General features: G+C 37.5%; 1 protein-coding gene across 1 annotated transcript in view; it reads left to right on the top strand.

Moving 5' to 3' along the window:
* ANO4 (anoctamin 4) overlaps positions 1 to 22115 on the top strand; it is a 309704-nt gene extending 287589 nt beyond the window's left edge. Inside the window, exons 25-28 of the mRNA XM_032493545.1 lie at positions 1311 to 1430; positions 16713 to 16818; positions 19018 to 19213; positions 21347 to 22115. Coding sequence (XP_032349436.1) covers positions 1311 to 1430; positions 16713 to 16818; positions 19018 to 19209 — 418 coding nt within the window. The 3' untranslated portion in view covers positions 19210 to 19213; positions 21347 to 22115. The remainder of the gene's footprint in view (positions 1 to 1310; positions 1431 to 16712; positions 16819 to 19017; positions 19214 to 21346) is intronic.
* The last annotated feature ends 308 nt before the right edge of the window (positions 22116 to 22423 follow it).

Below are 22423 nucleotides of genomic sequence, written 5' to 3'. Positions count from 1 at the left end.
GTAGGAGTAGTCATGAATATTCCATTTCCCTGCGGAGCCTGTTTTTTTTGCCAGTTTCCAGAGCTCCTTTCTCCTTTCTCTTTCAAGTCTCAGCTCCTGAGAAGCCCCTGCTGTAGTCTGTATTTCACAGAACTGGCCCCTCTCTGTGACAGCTAACCCTCATCAAGGCCCTGATTTGTGCTCATGGCATGTTCTAGGCAGTTTGCAGATGAGGGGGAAATCATTTCAAATTACTCTTCAAGGAGTGATGGGGAGGCCTGCCAGTGGGAGTAGGGCATGTCACACACTCACACTGACCCTTTGTTTCACCCATGAGTGACTTGACAAATGGGTCCTTTCTGCTTGGTTCATTTCTTTTAAGGCCACAATAAAACCAGTAAATTGTCTTGAGCAAGACAACACACAGAATCAGAGCTATGTTTGTGTCCTCATTTGGGTTTGGTGTTCAGCAACTTGATGATCACACAGTACATGTTAATGAGGAGAGTTTGAAGGCCTTGATTTATTCACTCAATTGATAATTACTTATTGACCTCCTGCTAGGTGCATGACATAAATGAGCTGATAGCCACTCCTTTATTAAGATCTTGCTGTAGCCTAAGCATTATATCACACTTGCTTTACACGTGTGACCCTATGAGGTGGGTGCTTTCGTTGCTTAAAGGAGTTGCATAATTTGCCGAGATTACATGGCTAGGAAGCAGCAGAGCTACAATCTGACCCCAAAGCCCAAGTTTTTTGTACAGTAACATGCTGACCCTCAGCACAGAATGAGAGCCATGTCCTCAAGAGGTGTGCGACCCCGGGAGCTTCAGGCCATAGTTTTACTCCTGATCCATTCTCAAGACCTCGATAGAATCTCTGGCACTTGAATTTTCCTCTCATCAAATCAATTGAGTTCAGTATTTACTGTCTTCCTACACTGCTTGAGAGTGTCCTAGGATACAAAAATATCTGACACCTCTTCTGATCCAAAAAAGCCACTACAGTGCAAAGGAGAAGACATGCAGCCAACTCCGGTGTAAGCTATGTGGCAACTGTGAATTAAGTACAGGGCACCACAGAGAGAAAGGGAAAGCATGGACTTGGATAGCGATGTCCGCCTGACGATTCTGCACAGAAAGGATGAGAACAAAAGAAATGATTTGGTCCTCATTGAACATACGCAGGATGTTTCAGTACACTGTGAGTGCTTGTGACAAGGCAGGGCTGGGTAAGGCCCTACAACCCCAAGAACGAGGAAGTAGAGCCTTCGGTGAACTGGATGCAGAGGTGATCAGAGTTCTAATAGAACGTGTTTACTCTTTCAGGTGTATGGTCGGCTACGTGAATGCCAGCTTGTCTGTGTTTCGAATTTCTGACTTTGAGAACCGATCTGAGCCTGAGTCTGATGGCAGTGAGTTCTCGGGGACTCCTCTCAAGTACTGTAGGTGAGCGTGGCGCTCTTAGCCTAAGCTGGGCTGTCTCGGGCGTGGGGACGTGTCGCTCAGATAGCTCTTTCCAACTGAGTAGGTTTACAGCAGTGGTCCTCAATCTTGATTATGCTTCAGATTCCCCTGGAGAATTTTTACGTCTCCTCTTGACCAGGCTGTGACACTGGCCAATTAAGACAGAATCTCTGGGTGAAACCCAGACATCCAGATCCAGGAAGCCCATAGTGTTCCAAACAAGAGGAACCCAAAGAGGCCCACATCAGGACATTTTAATTAAAGGGTCGAAGTTAAGACAAGGAGAGAATATTAAAAGCAGCGAGAGAAAAACAACTTGTTACGTATTAGCATATCTCAATTGATTGCACTTCAATTTTTTTCTTTTTTTTTTAAATTGAGTCATGGTCAGTTTACAATGTTGTATCAATTTCTATGGCACTGCAAGTTATTGTGCTTTGCAGATACTGTGTTTTTTAATTGAAAGTTTGTGGCAATCCTGCATTGAGCAAGTCTGTTGGTGCCATTTTTCCAACAGCATTTGCTCACTTCATGGCTCTGTGTCACATTTTGGGGATTCTCACTATATTTCAGACTTTTTCATTATTATTATATTTGTTGTGGTGATCAGTGATCTTGATGTTACTATTATAATTGTTTTGGGATGCTATGAATCACGCCCATATAAGATAGTAAATTTAATCGATAAATATTGTATGTATTCTGACAGCTCCACTGACGCGCTGCTTCCCCGTCTCTCTCCTACTCGGGCCTCCCTATTCCCTGAGACACAGCAGTATTGAAATTAGGCCAATTAATAACCCTCCAGTGGCCTCTAAGCGTTTAAGTGAAAGGAAGAGTCACATGTCTCTCACTTTAAGTCAAAAGCTAGAAATGCGTAAACTTAGTGAGGAAGACACATTGAAAGCCGAGGTACGCTGAAAGCCAAGTTGTGAATGTAAAGGAAAAGTTCTTGAAGGAAATTTAGAGTGCTACTCCAGTCAACACATGAATGATAAGAAAGTGAAGCAGCCTTATGGCTGATCTGAAAAAAGTTTTTGTGGTCTGTTTAGAAGATCAAACCAGCCACAACATTCATTGAAGCCAAAGCCTAATCCAGAGCAAGGCCCTCACTCTCAGTTCCATCAGGGCTGAGAGAGGTGAGGAAGCTACAGAAAAACCTTTGAAGCCAGCAGAAGTTGGTTCATGAGGTTTAAGGAAAGAAACAGCCCCCACAACACGCTGCAGCAAGTTATCCAGAAGATCTAGCTAAGGTAGCTAATGAAACTGACTACACTAAGCAGTACATTTTCAAGGTAGATGAAACAGCCTTATATTGGAAAATGATCATCTAGGACTTTGATAGCTAGAGAAGAGAAGTCAGTGCCTCACTTCAACACTTCAAAGGGCAGGCTGACTCTCTAGTTAGGGGCTAATGCAGCTGTAAGTTGAAGCCAGTGCTTATTTACCATTCCCTAAATCCTGCGGCTCTGGAGAATTGTGCCAAGTCTACTCTGCCTGTGCTCTATAAATGGTACAACAAACCCTGAATGACAGCACATCTATTTACAACATGGTTTACTGAATATTTTTAAGCCTATTGTTGAGACCTACTGCTCAAGAAAAAAAGATTCTTTTTGAAGTATTACTACTCCCTGACAATGTACCTGGTCACCCGAGAGCTCTCTGATGGAGATGCACAATGAGATTAGTGTTGTTTTCATACCTGCTAACACAGCATCCATTCTGCAGCCCCTGTAAGGAGTCATGTCAACCTTCAAGACTTATGATTTAAGAAATACTTTCTTTTAAGGCCATAGCTGCCATAGATAGTGATTCCTCTGATGGATCTGGGCAGAGTAAGCTGAAAACCTTCTGGAAAGGATTCATCATTCTGGAAGAACATTCATGATTCAAGGGAAGAGGTCAAGATAGCAGCATTAACAGACGTTTGGAAGAAGTTGATTCCAACCTCCGAAGATAACTTGGAGTTTGAGACTTCAGTGGAAAAAGCAACTGCAGATGTGGTGGAAACAGCAAGAGAACTAGAATTAGAGGTGAAGCCTAAAGATGCAACTGAAATAACTGCAATATCGTCATAAAACTTGAATGGGTGAGGAGTTCTCTCTTTGGGATGAGCAAAAAAGGTTTCTTGAGATAGAATAGACTGGTGAAGATTGTCAAAATGACAGTGAAGAATTTAGACTATTACATAAACTTAGTTGAAAGAGAAGCAAGCAGGGTTTGAGAGGATTGACTCCAATTTTCAAAGGATTCTACTGTGGATAAAATGCTACCAAACAGCATTTCATGCTCCAAAGAAATCATTTATAAAAGGAAGAGTCACTCAATACAGCAGACTTCACTGTCGTCTTGTTTTAAGAAATTGCCACAGCCACCCCAACCTTCAGCAACCACCACCCCGATCAGTCATTAGCTATTAACATTGAGGCAAGACTTTCCACCAGAAGGATTGACTCTGAAGGCTCAGATGATGGTTAACATTCTTTAGCAATAAAGTATTTTTAAATTAAGTACATTTTTAGACATAATGCTATTGCACACTTAATAGACTACAGCATAATAGAGTATGTACAGTATAGAGCAAAAATATTATACTGCCATATAATACAGTGTACATCGTACACTGCTTAACTTTCACATGCACTGGGAAACCAAAACATTTCATGTGACTCACTTTGTTGCAATATTCACTTTATGACAGTGGTTTAAAACTGAACCCACAATTATCTCCAAAGTTTTACTGTACAAGGGAACCCCCTAAGATTATCAACAGATTCTCAGCAGGAACTTTGCAGGCCAGGAGGGAGTGGCACAATACATTCAAAGGGCTGAAAGAAAAAAACTGCCAACCAAAAATACTCAACTCAGCAATGTTATCCTTCAGAACTGAAAGTTTTCCAAATGAGCAAAAGCTAAAGGAGTTCATCACCCCTATAAGAAATGTTAAAGGGACTTTGAGCTGAAACCAAAGGTCACTAAATAGTAACAAGAAAACAGATGAAACTGTAAATCTCCCTGGTAAAGGGAAATAACACAGAAAAGATACTAGAATAATCACTTACAAAGCTAGTGTAAAAGTTACAGGACAAAAGTAGAAAAAAATAATTAACTACAATAATCAGTTGAGGGATACACAAGATTAAGAAGATGTAGGTTATGAAGTAAAAAACATAAAACATGGTAAAGGAGAGCTTTAGAAGGCAATCAAACTGAAGTTGTTATCAACTTAGACTGTTATCAATACAAGTTGTTATGTGTAAGCCTCATGCTATCCACAAAGCAAAACCTATAGTAGATACACAGAAGATAAAAGAATCTAAGCATAACCCAAAAGGAAGAAAGCAAGAGAAGGAGAAAGGAACAGAGAAAAACTACAAAACAGCCAGAAAGCAATGAACAAAATAGAAATAAGTACATACTTATCAATAACTACTTTTAATTTAAATGAACTAACTTCTCTAATTGAAAGACAGAGTGGCTGGATTAAAAATATATATAAGATCCAATCTACATGCTACCTACAAGGACTCACTTCAGGTGTAAGGACACACAGGCTGAACATGAAGGGATAGAAAAAAGTATTCTGTCCAAATGGAAATCTAATGAAAATTGGAGTATCCATACCTATATCAGACAAAATAGACATTAAAACAAATGATGTAAAAACAAAAATAAAACAAATGATGTACCAGACAGAGAAGGTCATTACATAATGATAAAGGGGTCAATCTAACAAGAGAATATACTTCCGAACATACCCAACATGGGAACACTAAATATATAAAGCAAATACGGACAGACCTAAAAGGAGAAATGGACAGCAACACAAGAGTACTTTCACACTTAATCATCCAAACAAACAAACCAGTAAAGAAACATTGGTCTTAAAGAACACGTTAGGCCAGAAAGACTTAACAGATTACGTACAAAACATTCCATCCAAAAGCAACAGTATTGGGTTTGGGAAATGGGAGATACAAACTATTGGGTATAAGGTAGGCTACAAGGATATATCTTGCAACATGGGGAATAGAGCCAGTATTTTGTAATAACTGTAAATGGAGTGTAACCTTTAAAAACTGTATAAAATAAAAGAAAAAAAAAGTAACAGAATGCACACCTTCTCAACCTAAATGCCCACTGACAGATGAATGGAGAAATACGCTGATTTTTTTATATATATAAATACACACACACACACACACATATATATATAATGGAATATTACCTATCCTTAAAAAGAATGAAATAATGCCATTTGCAGCAACATGGATGGACCCAGAGATTATCATACTAGGTGAAGTAAGTCAGACAAAGACATATCATATGATACCACTTATGTGTGGAAGCTAAAAAATAATAAAAATAAACATATTCACAAAACAGAAATAGATTCACAGACATAGGAAACAAACTTATGGTTACAAAAGGGGAAAGCAGTGGAGGGATTAACATACATACACTACTCTATATAAAATAGAGTAACAACAAGGACCTACTGTATAGTACAGAGAACTATATTCAATATCTTGTAATAACCTATAATGGAAAAGAATCTGAAAAAGAATATATGTATATACATGCATACCTGAATCACTTTTCTGTACACCAGAAACACTGTAAATCAACTGTACTTAAATTTAAAAAGTGAAAAGAAAAAAAAAAGCACACATCTTCTCAAGTGCACATGGAACATTCTCCAGGATAGATCATGTTAGGTCACAAAACAAGTCGTAATAAATTTTAAAGGATTGAAAGAGATTGAATCATACTGAATATCTTTTCTCACCACAGTGGTATGAAATGAGAAATCAGTTACAGGAAGAATACCAGAAAATTCACTAATATGCAGAGATTAAACAACATGCTACTGAACAACCAGTGAGTAGAAAAACCAAAAGAGAAATCAGAAAATACCTTGAGACATTTGAAAATGAAAATACAACATACCAAAACATATGGGATGCAGCAAAAGCAATTCTAAGAGGGAAGGTCATAGCAATAAATGCCTACCTCAGGTTGTTTATTTGAGATCTTTCTTATTTCCTAACTCACACCTCAAGAACATAAAGCCCAAAATTAGTAGAAGAAAGGAAACAAAGATCAGAGTGGAAATAAAACTAAAAAGACAATTTAAAAGATGAAACTAAGAACTGGTTCTCTTAAAGATAAGCAAACCTTTAGCCAGACTCACCAAGAAACAAAGAGGACGTAAACAAAATCAAAAATGAAGAGATGTTACAACTGATACCACAGAAATACAAAGGATCATAAAAGACTTATATGAATAATTATATACTAACAAATTTGACAACCTAAAAAAGATGGAAAAACTCATAGAAACATAAGCTACCACCTACCAAGAAGGAATCAGGAAAAAAAACATCTGAGCCAACTGAATACTAGTAAGGAGAATGAATCAGTAATCAAGCCGCCTCCTCCACCCCCAGCAAACAAAAGGCCAGGACCAGAAGGCTTCACTAGTAAATTCTACCAAATAGTTAAAGAATTAGTATCAATCCTTCTCAAACTTGTTAACAAAAAGAGGGAATGCTTCCAAACTCATTTTAAGTGGCCGGCATTACCCTGATGCCCAAACCAGATAAGGACACCATAAGAGAAAAAAATTACAGGCCAGTATCCCCGATGAACACAAATGCATAAAATCCTCAGCAAAATATTAGCAATTGAATTCAACAGTACATTAAAAAGATCATACGTCATAATCAAGTGAGATTTATTCCAGAAATGCAAGGATTTGCATACAATATATGCAAATCAATGTGCTACACTACATTGAAAATCAAAAAATCATCTCAGTGGAAAAAAGACAGTCTCTTCAATAAGTAATGCTAGTAAAACTGGACAACTACCTGTAAAAGAATGAAATTAGAACATTCTCTAACACCATATACAAAACAAAACTCAAAATGGCTTAAAGATCTAAATGTAAGACCAGATACTGTAAAACACCTGGAAGAAAACACAGGCATAACACTCTTTGACATAAATTTCAGCAATATTTTTTTGGATTCATCTCCTAAACGAAATAAAAGCAAAAACAAACAAATGGGACCTAATTAAACCTAAAAGCTTTTGCACAGCAAAGGAAACCATAAACAAAATGAAAAGACAACTTACAGAATGGGAGAAAATATTTGCAAATGACACTACTGACAAGGGACTAATTTCCAAAATATACAAAGAGCTCATACAGCTTAATATTTTTTAAAAAACAAACAATCCAATCCAAAAATGGGTAGAAGACTTGGATAGACGTCTCTCCATTGAAGACATCAGGGTGTCCAACAGGCACATGAAAAGATGCTCAGTATTGCTAATGATTAGAGAAATGGAAATCAAAACTACAACTACCATGAGGTGTCACCTCACCAGTCAGAATGGCCATTATTCTAAAGTCTACAAATAATAAATGCTGGAGAGAATGTGGAGAAAAAGGAACCCTCCTGCATTGTTGGTGGGAATGTACATTGGTGCAGCCACTATGGAGGACAGTATGGAGGTTCCTTAAAAAACTAAAAATAGACTTATCAGATGATCCAGCAATCCTATTCCTGGGTATATATCCAGAGAAAACTAATTTGAAAAGACCCATGCACCCAGTGCTCACAGCACTATTTACAATAGCCAAGGTACAGAAACAATCTAAATGTTCATTGGCAGATGACTAGATAAAGATGTTGTAAATATATACAATGGAATATTATTTATCCATTAAAAAGAATGAAATAATGCCATTTGCAGCAACATAGTATGATAATCTCTAGTTCCATCTGAGTAAAGTAAGTCAGACAGAGAAAGACAAATATCATGATATCACTTACATGTGGTATCTAAAAAAAGAAAGATACAAATTCTATTTACAAACCCAACACAGACTCACAGACACAGAAAACAAACTGTGGTTACCAAAGGGTAAAGGGTCGGGAGGGATAAATTAGTGGCTAGGGATTAACAGACACAATTACTGTATATAAAATAGATAAACAACAGTGGCCTACTGTATAGCACAGGGAACTATATTCAATTTCTTATAATAACATATTGGAAAAGAATCTGAAAAGAAAAAATACATATATATGTATATGTATAACTGAATCACTTTGTGTACACCTGAGACTAACATTGTAAATCAACTACACTTCAATTAAAAAAGGTTTATATCATACAATCTTCTCAGTAGATGCACAGAAAGCATTTGACAAGATTCAACATTGATTCTGATTAAAAAGGAAAACAAAGTGGGTACAGAGTGAACACACACACTTCAGCATAATGAAGGCTACATGTGGCAGGCTCATAGCTAATGTCATACTCAAACATTAAAAACTAAAGACTTTTCCTCTAAGATAAGGGACAAGATAAAGAGACTCTCACTGCTTTTATTCACAGTATTGGACGTCCTAGGCTAGAAAAATAAAAGGTATCCAAATCAGAAAGGGAAAAGTAAGATGGTCACTATTTACAGATGACATGATATTATACAGAAAATTCTAAAAGCTCCACCAAAAAGCAGTTAAGAACTAAAACAAATTCATTAAAGTCACATGATACAAAATCAATATACAAAAATCAGTTGTTATTCTATACACTAATAGCAAACTCACAGAAATAGAAATTAAGAAAATAATCCCATTTACCATGGCATCAAAAAGAAAATACCCAGGAATAAATTTAACCAAGGAGATGAAAGACCTGTACACTGAAAAGTATGAGACACTGACTAAATAAATTGAAGACACAAATAAATAGAAAGATATTTCATGCTCATGGATTACAAGAATTAATATTATTAAAATCTTCATACTACTCAAAACAATATACAGATTCAGGGCAATCCTTCTCAAAATTCCAGTGGCATTTTTACAGAACTAGAGCAAACAATCTTAAAAGTTGTATGGAACTACAAAAGACCTAGAATAGCCAAAGCAGTCTGCAGAAAGAGGAAGAAAGAAAGCTGGGGACACCTCACTTTCTTATTTCAAACTGTATTACAAAGCAATAATAATCAAAACATTCATACAAATCAGTAATACTAACTGGCATAAAAACAGACACGTAAGTCAATGGAACAGAATAGAGGGCCCAGAAATAAGCTCACATATATATGGTCAATTAAGAGGCCAAGAATACACAATGGGGAAGGGACAGTCTCTTCAATAAATGGTGCTGGGAAAACTGGACAGCCACATGCAAAAGAATGAAACTGGACCACTGTCTTACACCATACACCAAAGTTAACTCAAAATGGATTAGAGATTTGAATGTAAGGCCTGAAACCATGAAACTCCTAGAAGAAAACATAGGTAGTAAGTTCACTGACATCAGTCTTGGTGATGATTTCTTGAATCTGACACCAAAAGCAAAGCAACAAAAGCAAAAATAAACAGGTGGGACTACATCAGTCTTACGCACAGCAAAGAAAATCATCCAAAAAAAAAAAAAAAAGGCAGTCTACTGAATGAGAGAAAACATTTGCAGTCATATTTCTGATAAAGGGTTAATATCCAAATATATAAAGAGTTCATATAATTTAAAAGGAAAACAGCAAACAATGTGATTTTAAAATGGACAGAAGATCTGAATATTTTCCCAAAGGTGTACAGATCGGCAAAAAGTGCGTGAAAAGATACCGAGCATTGCCAGTCATCAGAATTACGAATCAAAACTACAATGAAATATCACCTCACACCTGTTAGAATGGCTGTTATCAAGAAGACAAGGAACAATAAATGTTGGCAAGGATGTGAAGAAAAGGGAACCCTCCTGCACTGCTGATGGGAATGTAAATTGGTGCAGCCACTTTGGAACTAGAATGGAGGGTCCTCAAAAAGTTAAAAATAGAACTACCATATGATTTAGCAATTCCACATCTGAGTATTTGTTCAAAAGAAGCAAAACCGCTAAATTTTTCAAAAAGATAGCTGCACCTGCATATTTATTGCAGCATTATTTATGATAGCCAAGATACGGAAGCAACCTTCAGCGTCCACTGATAGATGTATGTACAAGGAAAATGTGGTAGATTTGTACAATGGAATATTATTCAGACATAAAATAGAAAAAAATTCTGCCATTTGTAATAACATGGATGGACCTTGAGGGTATTAGGCCAAGTGAAATGAATCAGACAGAAAAAGGCAAATACTTTATGATCTCACTTACAGGTGGAATCTAAAATAATTTCTAATTTAAAAAAAAACCCTAAACTCATAGATTCAGAGAACAGATTGTCAAAGTCTGGAGGTGGGACTGGGCAAAATGCATTAACTTCCAATTATAAAATAAATTTAAGTCCTGGGATGTAAATGAACATCATAGTGACTATAGTTAATAGTACTGATATGACATTTGAAAGTTGCTAAGGGAATAGATCTTAAAAATTTTCGTCACAGGAAAAACAAAAATATAATAATAAATAAAGGCAGAACCTAGAGTGCTACACACAGCGTTGCAACCAACTTTTACCCCAAAGGACATTTGCTGAACTGAGTAGACTTAAGCTTTGTTTTTCAAGACCTTATTTACATGGTTAGGGAAGTTGAAAGAAAATAGAGAAATGATCAGCTTGTGAGTATAAATCTAAGCATACACTGCGTAAAACAAAAACAATATATTCATACTAAGGTCTGTTTTACAGCAATAGACATAAATTTGCAACGTACAACAGCAGATAAATCTTAGTAGCATTCTAGTGAAAAAGAGCAAGACTCAGAAGACTGTATACAGCATAAAATTCTTTCTAACAAGTTCAAAACAAACAAAACTGAACAGTAGATTAGTTAGACAAACATATATACATATATATACAAAAATTTATCTTAATGATAAAAATGAAGTTCAGGATAAAGGAAGCAAGGAGATTATAGAGGAAGGAGGAACACTGAGATAGATACAAATTCCCAGCAATTTTTTGTTTTTATTATTGAAGCATAGTCAGTTAAACTGTGTCAATTTCTGGTATACAGTAATGTTTCAATCATACATGTACATACATATATTCGTTTTCATATTCTTTTTCATTATAGGTTACTATAGGATATTGAATATAGCTCCTTGTGCTACCCAGTACCGTTTTAATTCTTGGGTTGCATGGAGAACTTAAGACTGTTCATTATGTTATTAAAGTATTAAATAAATAAGCATAAAAACCGAAGAACATGGATGGACCCATAAGATTAGTTATAAAAATTAAGAATTGTGATTAGGCCAACTCTACGCACCTGAGGGCCAAAATAGTGTTATAGAGAAATGCAAAGGATGAATAGTCACTTTTGATGAATAACAAAGTAGAGATTTACCTTACATTAGACATAGTATAAAAGGATAGTAATTAATCAATGTGGTGTCTAACATAGAAAATGGAATAGAACTGAGAACTCAAAAATAAATTGTATAATAAATTAAAGATGTAATCACAAAGTAACACATACAGTATGATTCCATATATATAGAATTCAAAATAGACAAAATTAAGCAATATTTTATTTAAGAACACTTGTATAAGTAGTATAATTATAAAGAAAAACAGAAAATTACAACAGCAGTCACCTCTCGGGGTACCTGGCATTGCCAGTGAGGCATTTCTAAGCCACTGACCATGTTCTGTGTCTTAACTTGGATGAGGTTCACTTATCATTGTTTTAAGTGTACACATGCTTTTATTTTCAGTTTAAAAACTGGGAATGAATTAACAGACACCAGAACGTACTTGATGGTAGAAAAATAATGTTTGCAAGCCAATCATCCATTTCCTGAGAAATAAAAGCAACTTTAGAGAATGCACTAACTAAGTCAAAAGAGAATAAATAGCTCTCCTTTCCCATGTGTAAAACTGAAGCTGAGCTTTTTAAAGTTTTACTTTCTGAAAACAGTTCTGACTCACTTGGAAGAATTCCTCCAAACATTAACACCACTAGGCTACTTACTGCCTTGGAAGGTACTAGGTTAAAAGATCAGAAGCGTGAAAACTGATTTAATTAGCTCAACGCTTGGCTTCCTGGCTGTTTCTACAGCAGGGCAGGGGACTGTTTTCTTTGTACAAGTGCCAGAGAACATGTAACCAGTCATTTTGCAAAAAAATTGGGCTGCATCAAAAACTGAGACACGGGGCACAAATGACATCTGAGCATGTCCCGCCCCTGAACCTCTGCCGCGTGGGAAAGGCCAGAGCAGAGGCAGGCTAGAGCGTGAACTGAGAGCTCCACTTTGCAACAGTCATCTGCGAGCTCACAGAAGAAAAAAGCGAGGCCAACATTTTAGAGCAGGGTGAGACAGACCCTAAGTTTGTTGACAGGGAAAACTGATGTCCAGAGATGCTTCATGAATTACCCAAGATTATCTTAGTCAGGCAAACCCCAAATATGGTTCCAGTGTAATTTCAGTGCATAATACTGGAGACAGCTGCAGGCAGCAATGCAGATGACAATCTCATGGGCACTGCTAAATTTTAATTCCCTTAGGGTAGCAAAAAGAAACTGACTAAAGAGAGAAATTTGACTTTATGGTAAAATGACCTAAGGGAGTAGGAAGCCAGAAACCTGCTGCTTCTGAAAACTGAAACTTCCTAAGAATTTCGTAACTTCTGATTCTCGATTTCAGAACCTAAGCACCAATGTAGAAACACTGTGTTCCTCTGGGCACAGTTAGCCAAACTCTGACAGACCCACAAATGGACATATATTATACATGGGCTGAACAGATAGATGCATAAATCTCACTAGCTGGATCCCTGCATAGAAGTTATCTAAAACATTGCCAGCTCACCATAGCCATCAGTATGACTATTTTCTAAGTATCAAAAAGAAAATGTAAAGAACATTAATATTAAAAATCCATAAATTAAAATTTAATATCACCAACTTTCCACTTTTGCATATTATGTGTGTACAGTTTTACAAATAGTTATTATGTTTGATAATCTAATCTCATTGAGTCATGAGAAGTATTTCAGCTTTCTAGTTTTCATACTTAGATTTAATGGCTGTTTGTATTCAATATGTCCTGATTTATTTAGCCGTGCTGAATAAAGAAATTCATTTATTTGCTATGAATTTACAGCATGAATTTTAAGAATGATACATCTGAATTGTATTTTCTGGAAATAACCAAGAAAAATGGTCTGCAAGGTCAAGGAAAAACCATGATTTTTCCACCCAATGAGTTTAGAAGGTATCTGAGGAAGAAGAGATTTGTCAAAATTCTTTAAATGCAAAGCCAAACAAGGTCTTAGGATCTACGAGATGGAGCAAAGGGCAAAAGACAAGAGCAGAGAAGAAGCATACACAGAAAGGGACCAATGGGTCCTGAAAATAATTTCCTTTTTAGTGAACACTACCATGTAAAAAGTTTAAGGAGTCAATGAAGGTGACTCTTGAAATAATTTGGGCTCCCTCCTTTTATATGTACTCTTGTGTAATAATCAACCATGTGTATAATATAGAACATACTGCTATTTTTCTTCTAGAGTATTTACTTGGATTATATTTGAAATATATGTCACTAAAGATAAACAAAGGAAGTATATTTATCTTAATTGCAGAAAATAATTCCTGGTTCTTGACTAGCTGTGCTCTGCAAAAAGTAAAAGAAGGTTAGATAGTCCATGCAAACTTTTAGCCCTGAATAAAGTTCTTCTTCCTCAAATTCTAGGCATTGTTACTAGACCTATGACAGGAACAGATTATGTAATTATATATTAGAAAGAACCATGTTTTAGATGCCTTTCTAATCCTCCTCCTCCTAGAACCAACAGTTTGAAGGCACTAACAGATTCATTCTTAATTTCAGCACCAGGTACTCATTGTCAGTATCACCTTCCTGACAAAACTGTCATGATACATTATAGTAATAATTCCATAGACACTAATGATAGTTAAGATGATTGTACTGATGATGATGATAGTCACAGCTCATATTTTTGTAGTCGTTGATACTTTTCAGAGACACTCTGCATAGGAGACTATCCTGTATCCTCATATGCAAATTCGTGCTGACCTTGAGGTTAGGTACTGTCTTATATGAGAACCTGGACAACCACTTTTATTCAGGCAAGGGAAATTTGGCATGTCTACACAGTGGAACTGTTGGAATAACCAGTACTTCCAGATCTTTTCACATTTCTGGAGCTAATGAAAAGAACATTGGATTCAAAGCTGAAAAATTTGAGTCAGTCACTTTTCAGTTTTCCTGTCTGATAAGAGTAATGGTGTGCACCCTCACACCATACACAAAAATAAACTCAAAATGGCTTAAAGACTTAAACATAAGACAAGACACTAAAACCTCTTAGAAGAAAACATAGGCAAAACATCAACATAAATCTCAGCAGTATTCCCCTAGGGCAATCTACCCAGGCAATAGAAATAAAAGCAAGAAGAAATAAATGGGACCTAATTAAATTTATAAGCTTTTGCACAGCAAAGGAAACCATAAGTAAAAAGAAAACCTATGGAATGGAAGAAAAGTTTTGCAAGATGAGACTGATAAGGGCTTAATCTCCAGAATATATAAACAGCTCATACAACTTAATAAGAAAAAAACAAACAACCCAATCCAAAAATGGACAGAAGATCTAAACGAGCAACTCTCCATTGAAGACATACAAATGGCCAATAGGCACATGAAAAACTGCTCACTATTGCTAATTATCAGAGAAATGCAAATCTAAACTACAATGAGGTATCACCTCACACCAGTCAGAATGGCCATCATTCAAAAGTCCACAAAAAATAAATGCTAGAGAGGCTGTAGAGAAAAGGGAACCCTCCTACACTCTTGGTGAGAACGTAGTTTGGTACAGCCATCATGGAAAACAGTATGGACATTCTTCAAAAGACTAAAAATAGACTTAGCATATGATCCAGAAATCTCACTTCTGGGCATAAATCCAGAGGGAACCCTAATTTGAAAAGGTATCTGCACCCCAATGTTCATAGCAGCACTATTTACAATAGCCAAGACGTGGAAACAACCTAAATGTCCATTGACAGATGATTGGATAAAGAAGTTGTGGTATATTTATACAATGGAATACTACTCAGCCATAAAAAAAGAATGAAATAATGCCATTTGCAGCAACATGGATGGACATGGAGAATGTCATTCTAAGTAAGGTAAACCAGAAAGAAAAATACCATATGATATCACTTATATGTGGAATCTTAAAAAAAAAAGATACGCAAACATTTACAAAATAGAGACAAACTCACATAGAAAACAAACTTACAGTTACCTGGGGGAGGCAGGGAAGGGATAAATTGGGAGTTTGATATTTGTAGATACTAACATATATATATATATAATATGTAAAATAGATAAACAACAAGTTTATACTGTATAGCATAGGGAACTATATTTAATATCTTGTAGTAACTTATGGTGAAAAGAATATGAAAATGAATATATGTATATTCATATATGAATATTCATATATGACTAAAGCATTGTGCTGTACACCAGAAATTGACACATTGTAAACTGACTGTACCTCAATAAAAATATATAAAATCACACACATACACAAAAGAGTAATGGTATGGTAAGAATAAATGGAGTCACCTGGATTTAAGTTCCTAGGCTAGTGCTTAGTCCCTGGTAGGTGCTTAACAAACATTTCTGGAAGTTGATGCTGATGCAAAAGTTAAATAGTTGGAGTGTATTTTAGGAAGGGCACCTTAGTGGCAAGTGGTAGAAATCCAGTGTAAACTGATTTAAACAAAAAGCAATTCACTGGTTCAGGTAACCTGGAGGTTGGAGGAGTGATATTAACATTAGTAATGGCTGGATCCCAAGCCTCCAGCAGTGTCCGCGAGAGAGCACCTTTTTACTGGCTCTGCTTTGTTTTGTTGCCATCACCCTCAACCAGGCTCTCTCTACTCAGTTCGTGATGGCCACTGGCAGCTCCAGGCTTCTATCTTTTTGTGGGCCTAGTGTTAATTCACTAGGTGATCATTCTACCGGAAGACCTGGTGATGAGGCTCACTGCTCAGGTCTGGCGCAGGGGAGCTGGGATCAGGGAGGGGTGAACCCTGCCCAGCCAACAAACATGGATGATTCCCAGAGGAAGAGAAAGATGCCTTTACCAGCAGAGATGCTGGACAAGGAAAACAACAGGTGTCTAGTATCCAGAGTCTTTTAAGCTTTTCTCCCATGAGTGAGGACTACATAGTGGGAATGGAAGAGACTTGGGAGTCAGGAACGTCAGAATTTGGAGTGTGACGTTCTCCTGCATGTTTACAGATACCGAGACTACCGCGACCCTCCTCACTCACTGGTGCCCTACGGCTACACGCTGCAGTTCTGGCACGTCCTGGCAGCCCGACTGGCTTTTATTATCGTGTTTGAGGTAAGTTTTCTCAACCAATTCCTTTATTCCTTTAACATAATGAAGTAACTCGAAATAATGATTAAATATGCTATGAGGAGTTATGTGATTACTTCTGTCCCAAAGTAGGATCCTTTTACTATGTCACCTTTTTCTCTTCTTTTTCTTCTCCTTAATTAAAATGCTTGAATTTCCTAAGAAATATTTGGAAGTCCATGTTCGACTGTGAATGGGTAAGTCAGGCATCATTGGTCCTATATTTAATATTCTAGGGCCATGGTTCTTCAAATTCAGGAAAACCCATTCCCAGAGATACATCATGTCTGCAATTTGCTTTTCACAGGCCCTCCAGGGTGATTCTAATGCAGGTGCTCAAGGACCATAGTTTGGAAGACATTGAACTGAGTGTTACAAGTAGTCACCTCTGGTTGTGCCTCAGCATGATGTTACTTATGAACTTATAAAGTACAATCTACCTAGAAATTGCCTGTATTATGTGTCAATAAAAATACATCATCTATTTTACTTTCAGTCTTTAAGAAGTTTTAGTCTTTTAGTCTTAAATTTTTCTTTAGGAAATTGCTACTAAAAATAGCATTCTTATAACTGTACCCATAAATGGAAATTTCATTTCTTGTCACATATACTAAAGCCAGGTTAATGCAAGTAAAGGCTGCCTCTTGGCTTGGACTAAAAGCTTTCTATGCAGGCATACCTCAGAGATACTGAGTTTGGTTCCAGACCACTGCAATAAAGCAGTATTACAATTAAGCAAGTCACATGAATTTTTGATTTCCCAGTATATATAAAAGTTCTGCTTACTCTATACAGTAGTCTATTAAGACTACAACAGCACGTGTTTTAAAAAGTACATACCTTAATTTAAAAATACTTTATTGCTAAAAAATGCTAACCCTCATCTGAGCCTTCAGCAAGTCATAATCTTTTTGCTGTAGTAACATCCACAATGACTAATCACAGATCACCATAACAAACATAATAGTGAAAAAGCTTGAAATATTGTGAGAATTACCAAAATGTGACACAAAGACACAAAGTGAGCAAATGCTGTTGGAAAACCAGCACCAATAGACTTGCTCAACGCAGGGTTGCCATAAACCTTCAATTCGTAAAAAATGTCGTCTACAAAGCGCAGTAAAGCAAAGCACAGTGAAATGAGGTATGCCTGTACCTTCCTGAGACTTCATCACTGTTTTACCCTTCACACTAGAGGACCAAGACAAGGTGATCTTAAGATGCTCTTCCCTGGGAATTAGCTTATCAATGCCTCAGTCTCTCTTTAAAAACATTTTTAACCCACCACTGTCTTGAAAGTTTTCATCCCCAAAAAAGTGTTTGTATTAAGTTACTATTTGGCTTATCAAGTAGAATTTTCCATTTCTTTTCAATATATTGTTATTAAACTATTTTAAAATACTAGAAATATACAGAATATTCTCTTAATTGGCAGGCTGCTATGCCATTTCTGAGTGACCAGACTGACCAAGTTTTAATTAAGAATACTTAATGAGACCATTTGAATATGATTAATCTCTATTTAATACTTCAGAATTGTAAGGCCCTCTAAATTGCCATCTGGTACTTTAGCGGTCACCATCATATAGATGAACAAAAATAATGGTGATTCTAACCAGCTATTCATATTTCAGGTTAAGAATTTGTGGCAGTTTACCAAAAAGAAAAAGAAAAAAAGGTTTGTTTTTGAAATGATCACTTCCCTTAGGCCCATTGATAATTCTTGCAATCAAGATTTTCAAAGTGTTTAGCAATCTGTGAAGCATTTTTAAGTATTTTCTTCAAATATTCACCATAAAACCCATTTTGTGGATGAGGGAGTTGAGGCTCAGAGTGCCTTATCCTCAGGTAGACAGACAGCTCTTGAGGAGTAAAGGTAGAGCTGGGACTCAGACCTGGGCTTTCTGATTCCACAGAATACAGTCTCCAGGCTGTCCCTTGCCTTCTCTGGCCATTGCTTTTCCACCTTCTTTCCCACATCTTTACCTCGTTCCCTCTGGGGTGCCATCACACCAAGTTCAGTCCTCACCTATCCCTGTGATGTTCTTCCGTCTCCTGGCCTCATCCCACCTTCCAGAAACTCCCGGTGCTCCACATCCCTGTTCTTGACCAACGCCCAGAGCTCTTTCCAACTAAGGATGCACAGTAGACCTGACTCTGTTGTCTTCTCCCCTGTGTTTTTAGCACCTCGTGTTTTGTATAAAGCACCTCATTTCATATCTGATCCCAGACCTCCCCAAAGATCTAAGGGATCGAATGAGAAGAGAGAAGTACTTGATTCAGGAGATGATGTATGAAGCAGAACTGGAGCGTCTCCAGAAGGAACGAAAGGAGAGGAAGAAAAATGGAAAAGCACACCACAATGAGTGGCCATGACCAGGTAGGTCTGAAAGCTCTCCTTGGTTGGGAGGGGCGCTTTCAACTCCCTGAATCAAAGCTTGCCATTGTTCTGCTGATAGGGATCAAAGTCAACCCTTTGAAGCTTCCAAAATCAGCATGTTTCTTACTTTAGTTGCAAATTTAACTTGATCTTCCTTCTGCACGAAATTCTTCTCTGCCTCTATGCCCCACTTTGGCCGGTAGCCAAGGTCATCGTGAGTTGGCCTAGGTGTTCCCTGAAATAAACTTTCCTCTCCCTTCTCCTTCGGGCTGGCTGTTCTTTTCAATCAGGAAGAAAGGGCATATTGCTCTGCGGATATTAAAGTCTCCTTTTCTTCTCACCCAAGATGGCCTTCGCTCCATCACCCATGGTTTTCCTCCATGATCCATGTCACACCATACCCTCTTAGAAGGTTTCCCCAGCCTCATTCGCCACTGAGACTCACTCCTTATAAACTTTTCCGGTTATTGCACGTGTATTGACAAATATTAATACGTGTTGTTAATTTATGATTTTCAAATAGCTATTAGGCTTCTCCAGCACAATTGTAATCATCTTTAGGAAACTCTATGGATTGTAATTTATTCTTCCAGCTCGTTAGCACAGCACTAAGTTCATGGTACTCATTAAATGCATATTCAATTAATAAAAGTTGGATGTATTAAGGCTTAAAAACACTGTAAAAAAAAGTTCCATAATGTTCCCACATACCTTGTCAGAAAGTTCTTCTGAAAACTCTCTGGCAAGTCAGTGACTAGCTGTGTGTCATTGGGCAAGTCACTTAACTCCTCTGGGCCTAGGTTTCTTCAATGATGAGATGAGCCCTCAGTTTTGATACTCTGTGAATCTAATATTACAGCATTTCCTTTGCCTTCCTTGTCCTTCATTCCTCTCTCTCTACTTGTCTGAATACATTTGCAAATATTTTCCAAAATTTGTCCTCCAAAAGAAAAATTAGATATACAGGGGGAAAAGGTATGTTTTTCATTTTTCATATAGGTGATGATATAGCAGATATCTGCAGATGTTTGTTGTTAAATTAGTGTAGTTGCATCAACCCAGATCTGTGATCTGTATTGAGCATCCAGGACGTTATTTTGAGTTGGGTATGAGGCAGACTCAGGAAATTGCCTAGACCCCAGGCCACAATGATGATAGCGGCATATGGATATTAAGTACTAATCCTGCCCTCAGTTCCAGAGTAGGCCTTGGCTTCACTAAAGGCAAGCCATGTTTTGCTATGTAGTAATTTTGCACTTTCCCAGATCTGCCATTTGACCATGGGACTTTAGGAAAATTACTTCACTCTAAGACTACTTATTTGGCAGAACTAACATGCAGCTCAGATAAGGCAATGTATGTAAGACATTTACCAAATGAAGTGCTGTAGAGAATTTGTTCTGTTGTTAAGCATCGTGTTGCAGTCCACTGGATTCCAGATTTGGCTTTTCCAGGCTCTATCTGTATGACCTGGGGTGGAACATTCCCAGGATTGGGATTCAGTTTTCACATTTGCAAGAGAAAAGGAGTTGGACTAAATACTTTAAGAGCCTATCTGGCTTTAACCTTCTAGGATTCTGTAACTTGCCCCAAGCCCCTGGCCCCTGCACCCATTCTGATTGCCTTTTCTCTGGCTCTGGTCCAGCCTTCAGAGAAGAAACGGTGACTATCCAGATAGCTTTATTCGGAGTAGGAGGTGGGCATTAGTGAAGAGAACCGCTCCCAGGAGCTCCAGTGCCCAGACACCAAGGTGCAGCAGTGGCCTGTTCACACCTCGGGGCTGCACTGAGCGGCAGGACCCATCACCACTTGGGAGTGTCTTCTGGCCTCATCATTATGGGCTGTTCTCTCCCCAAAGAGGGCATTTCTAAATTTTGCTTGCAAGTGTAGGGTTTGTCTGTCTCTATTTTCCCAACAGTTGGCAGGATGTCACCTTCCTTCAGACTGCCTTTCTGACTCAGTCTGTTCATCTGTACAGTGGGCACAAGGATGTTTATACCATACCTGACTCGGTTCGGGGTTACAAAGTCTTGGAATGTCTTTGGTTCATGCTTAGTACAGACCACTGCACCATCGTGTCCTTTAAGTTATCATGTGTACGTAGGATTTTAATACCTTCTGTTTCTTCCCCAGGTATAGTTCATTTCCAGGCCAAGGACCTGAATTCTGTTTACTTCTCCCGGCCGTGCAAAAGCACATCCAAGTGAATGACTCAAATGCAACCGCAGTGCATGTCGCACACGTCGGCAGCAACAGAGGGGTCAGCACCCTTAAGGGACTGCCTGGGAAACACGCTGCTGTGAAATCACGTCGCAGCCCGGCACACAAATGCTATCTATCCATAGACCATCCTTGACCAAGCAAGCATGCACGTCACCGGCAGTTACATTCTCACATTTTTAAAACCAAGGGGAACTTGTATACTGGGCCTGTTTTTCAGCCTGTTTGCTACCTTTTTTGCATTCTATCCCATGTGAATTTTACAGACACTGGGCTAAAAAGGGTATTCGGACACCTGGACACACATTCCCAGAATGTCATCATAGGATCCTAATTCCATGTCACCAAACAACACAAACAAGACCCTGTTTACAGCTTTTTCTTTTTTTTTTTAATTTCAGATCTTTCTGAGGAGATTATTATATATGACATATCTATAGCTATGTGTATGGCCATAGATGTATTTCTGTGTGTACATATGTATAGTCATGTATTCTTACATATGTACATACAAATACAGAGATATATAAAGTACATAGAAATTCCTTACTTGTAAATAGCCAAAAGGTACTGACATGAATGACAAATTTTCACATTTAAATAGTCACCAACATGAAGCCATGTTTAATGCTTGTATAATGTGATGCAATAAAATTTAAAATAAATTTATGCACATGGAATATTTTTAGCGGGGTCTTCTGAAATTCTGTTGTGTTTGCTTCTCATAAAATAAGACTCATACAGTGGGATCTTTAAACAAAATCTGTCACTCCCAAACACTACAACACTCCCTAGAAATCACTTCATCCTCCAGAGACTACATTTTTCTTTCTAACCCACCTTTTCCATCTTGTTTTCATGCAACCTTCTTCAGGTACCAAGTGACTAATTAGAAATCACTCAGAAGAGCTTGAAAAATGCCACTGACACCCTTTGTTGAGGAAATATGCATTACAACCAATGATGCATGTGATGCTTTTGATTACCCTG

Source organism: Camelus ferus, chromosome 12 (assembly GCF_009834535.1).
Source record: "Camelus ferus isolate YT-003-E chromosome 12, BCGSAC_Cfer_1.0, whole genome shotgun sequence".
Classification (NCBI taxonomy): Eukaryota; Metazoa; Chordata; class Mammalia; order Artiodactyla; family Camelidae; genus Camelus; species Camelus ferus.
The sequence above is the reverse complement of the archived record's forward strand: the minus strand, read 5'-3'. Positions and strand labels throughout refer to the sequence as shown.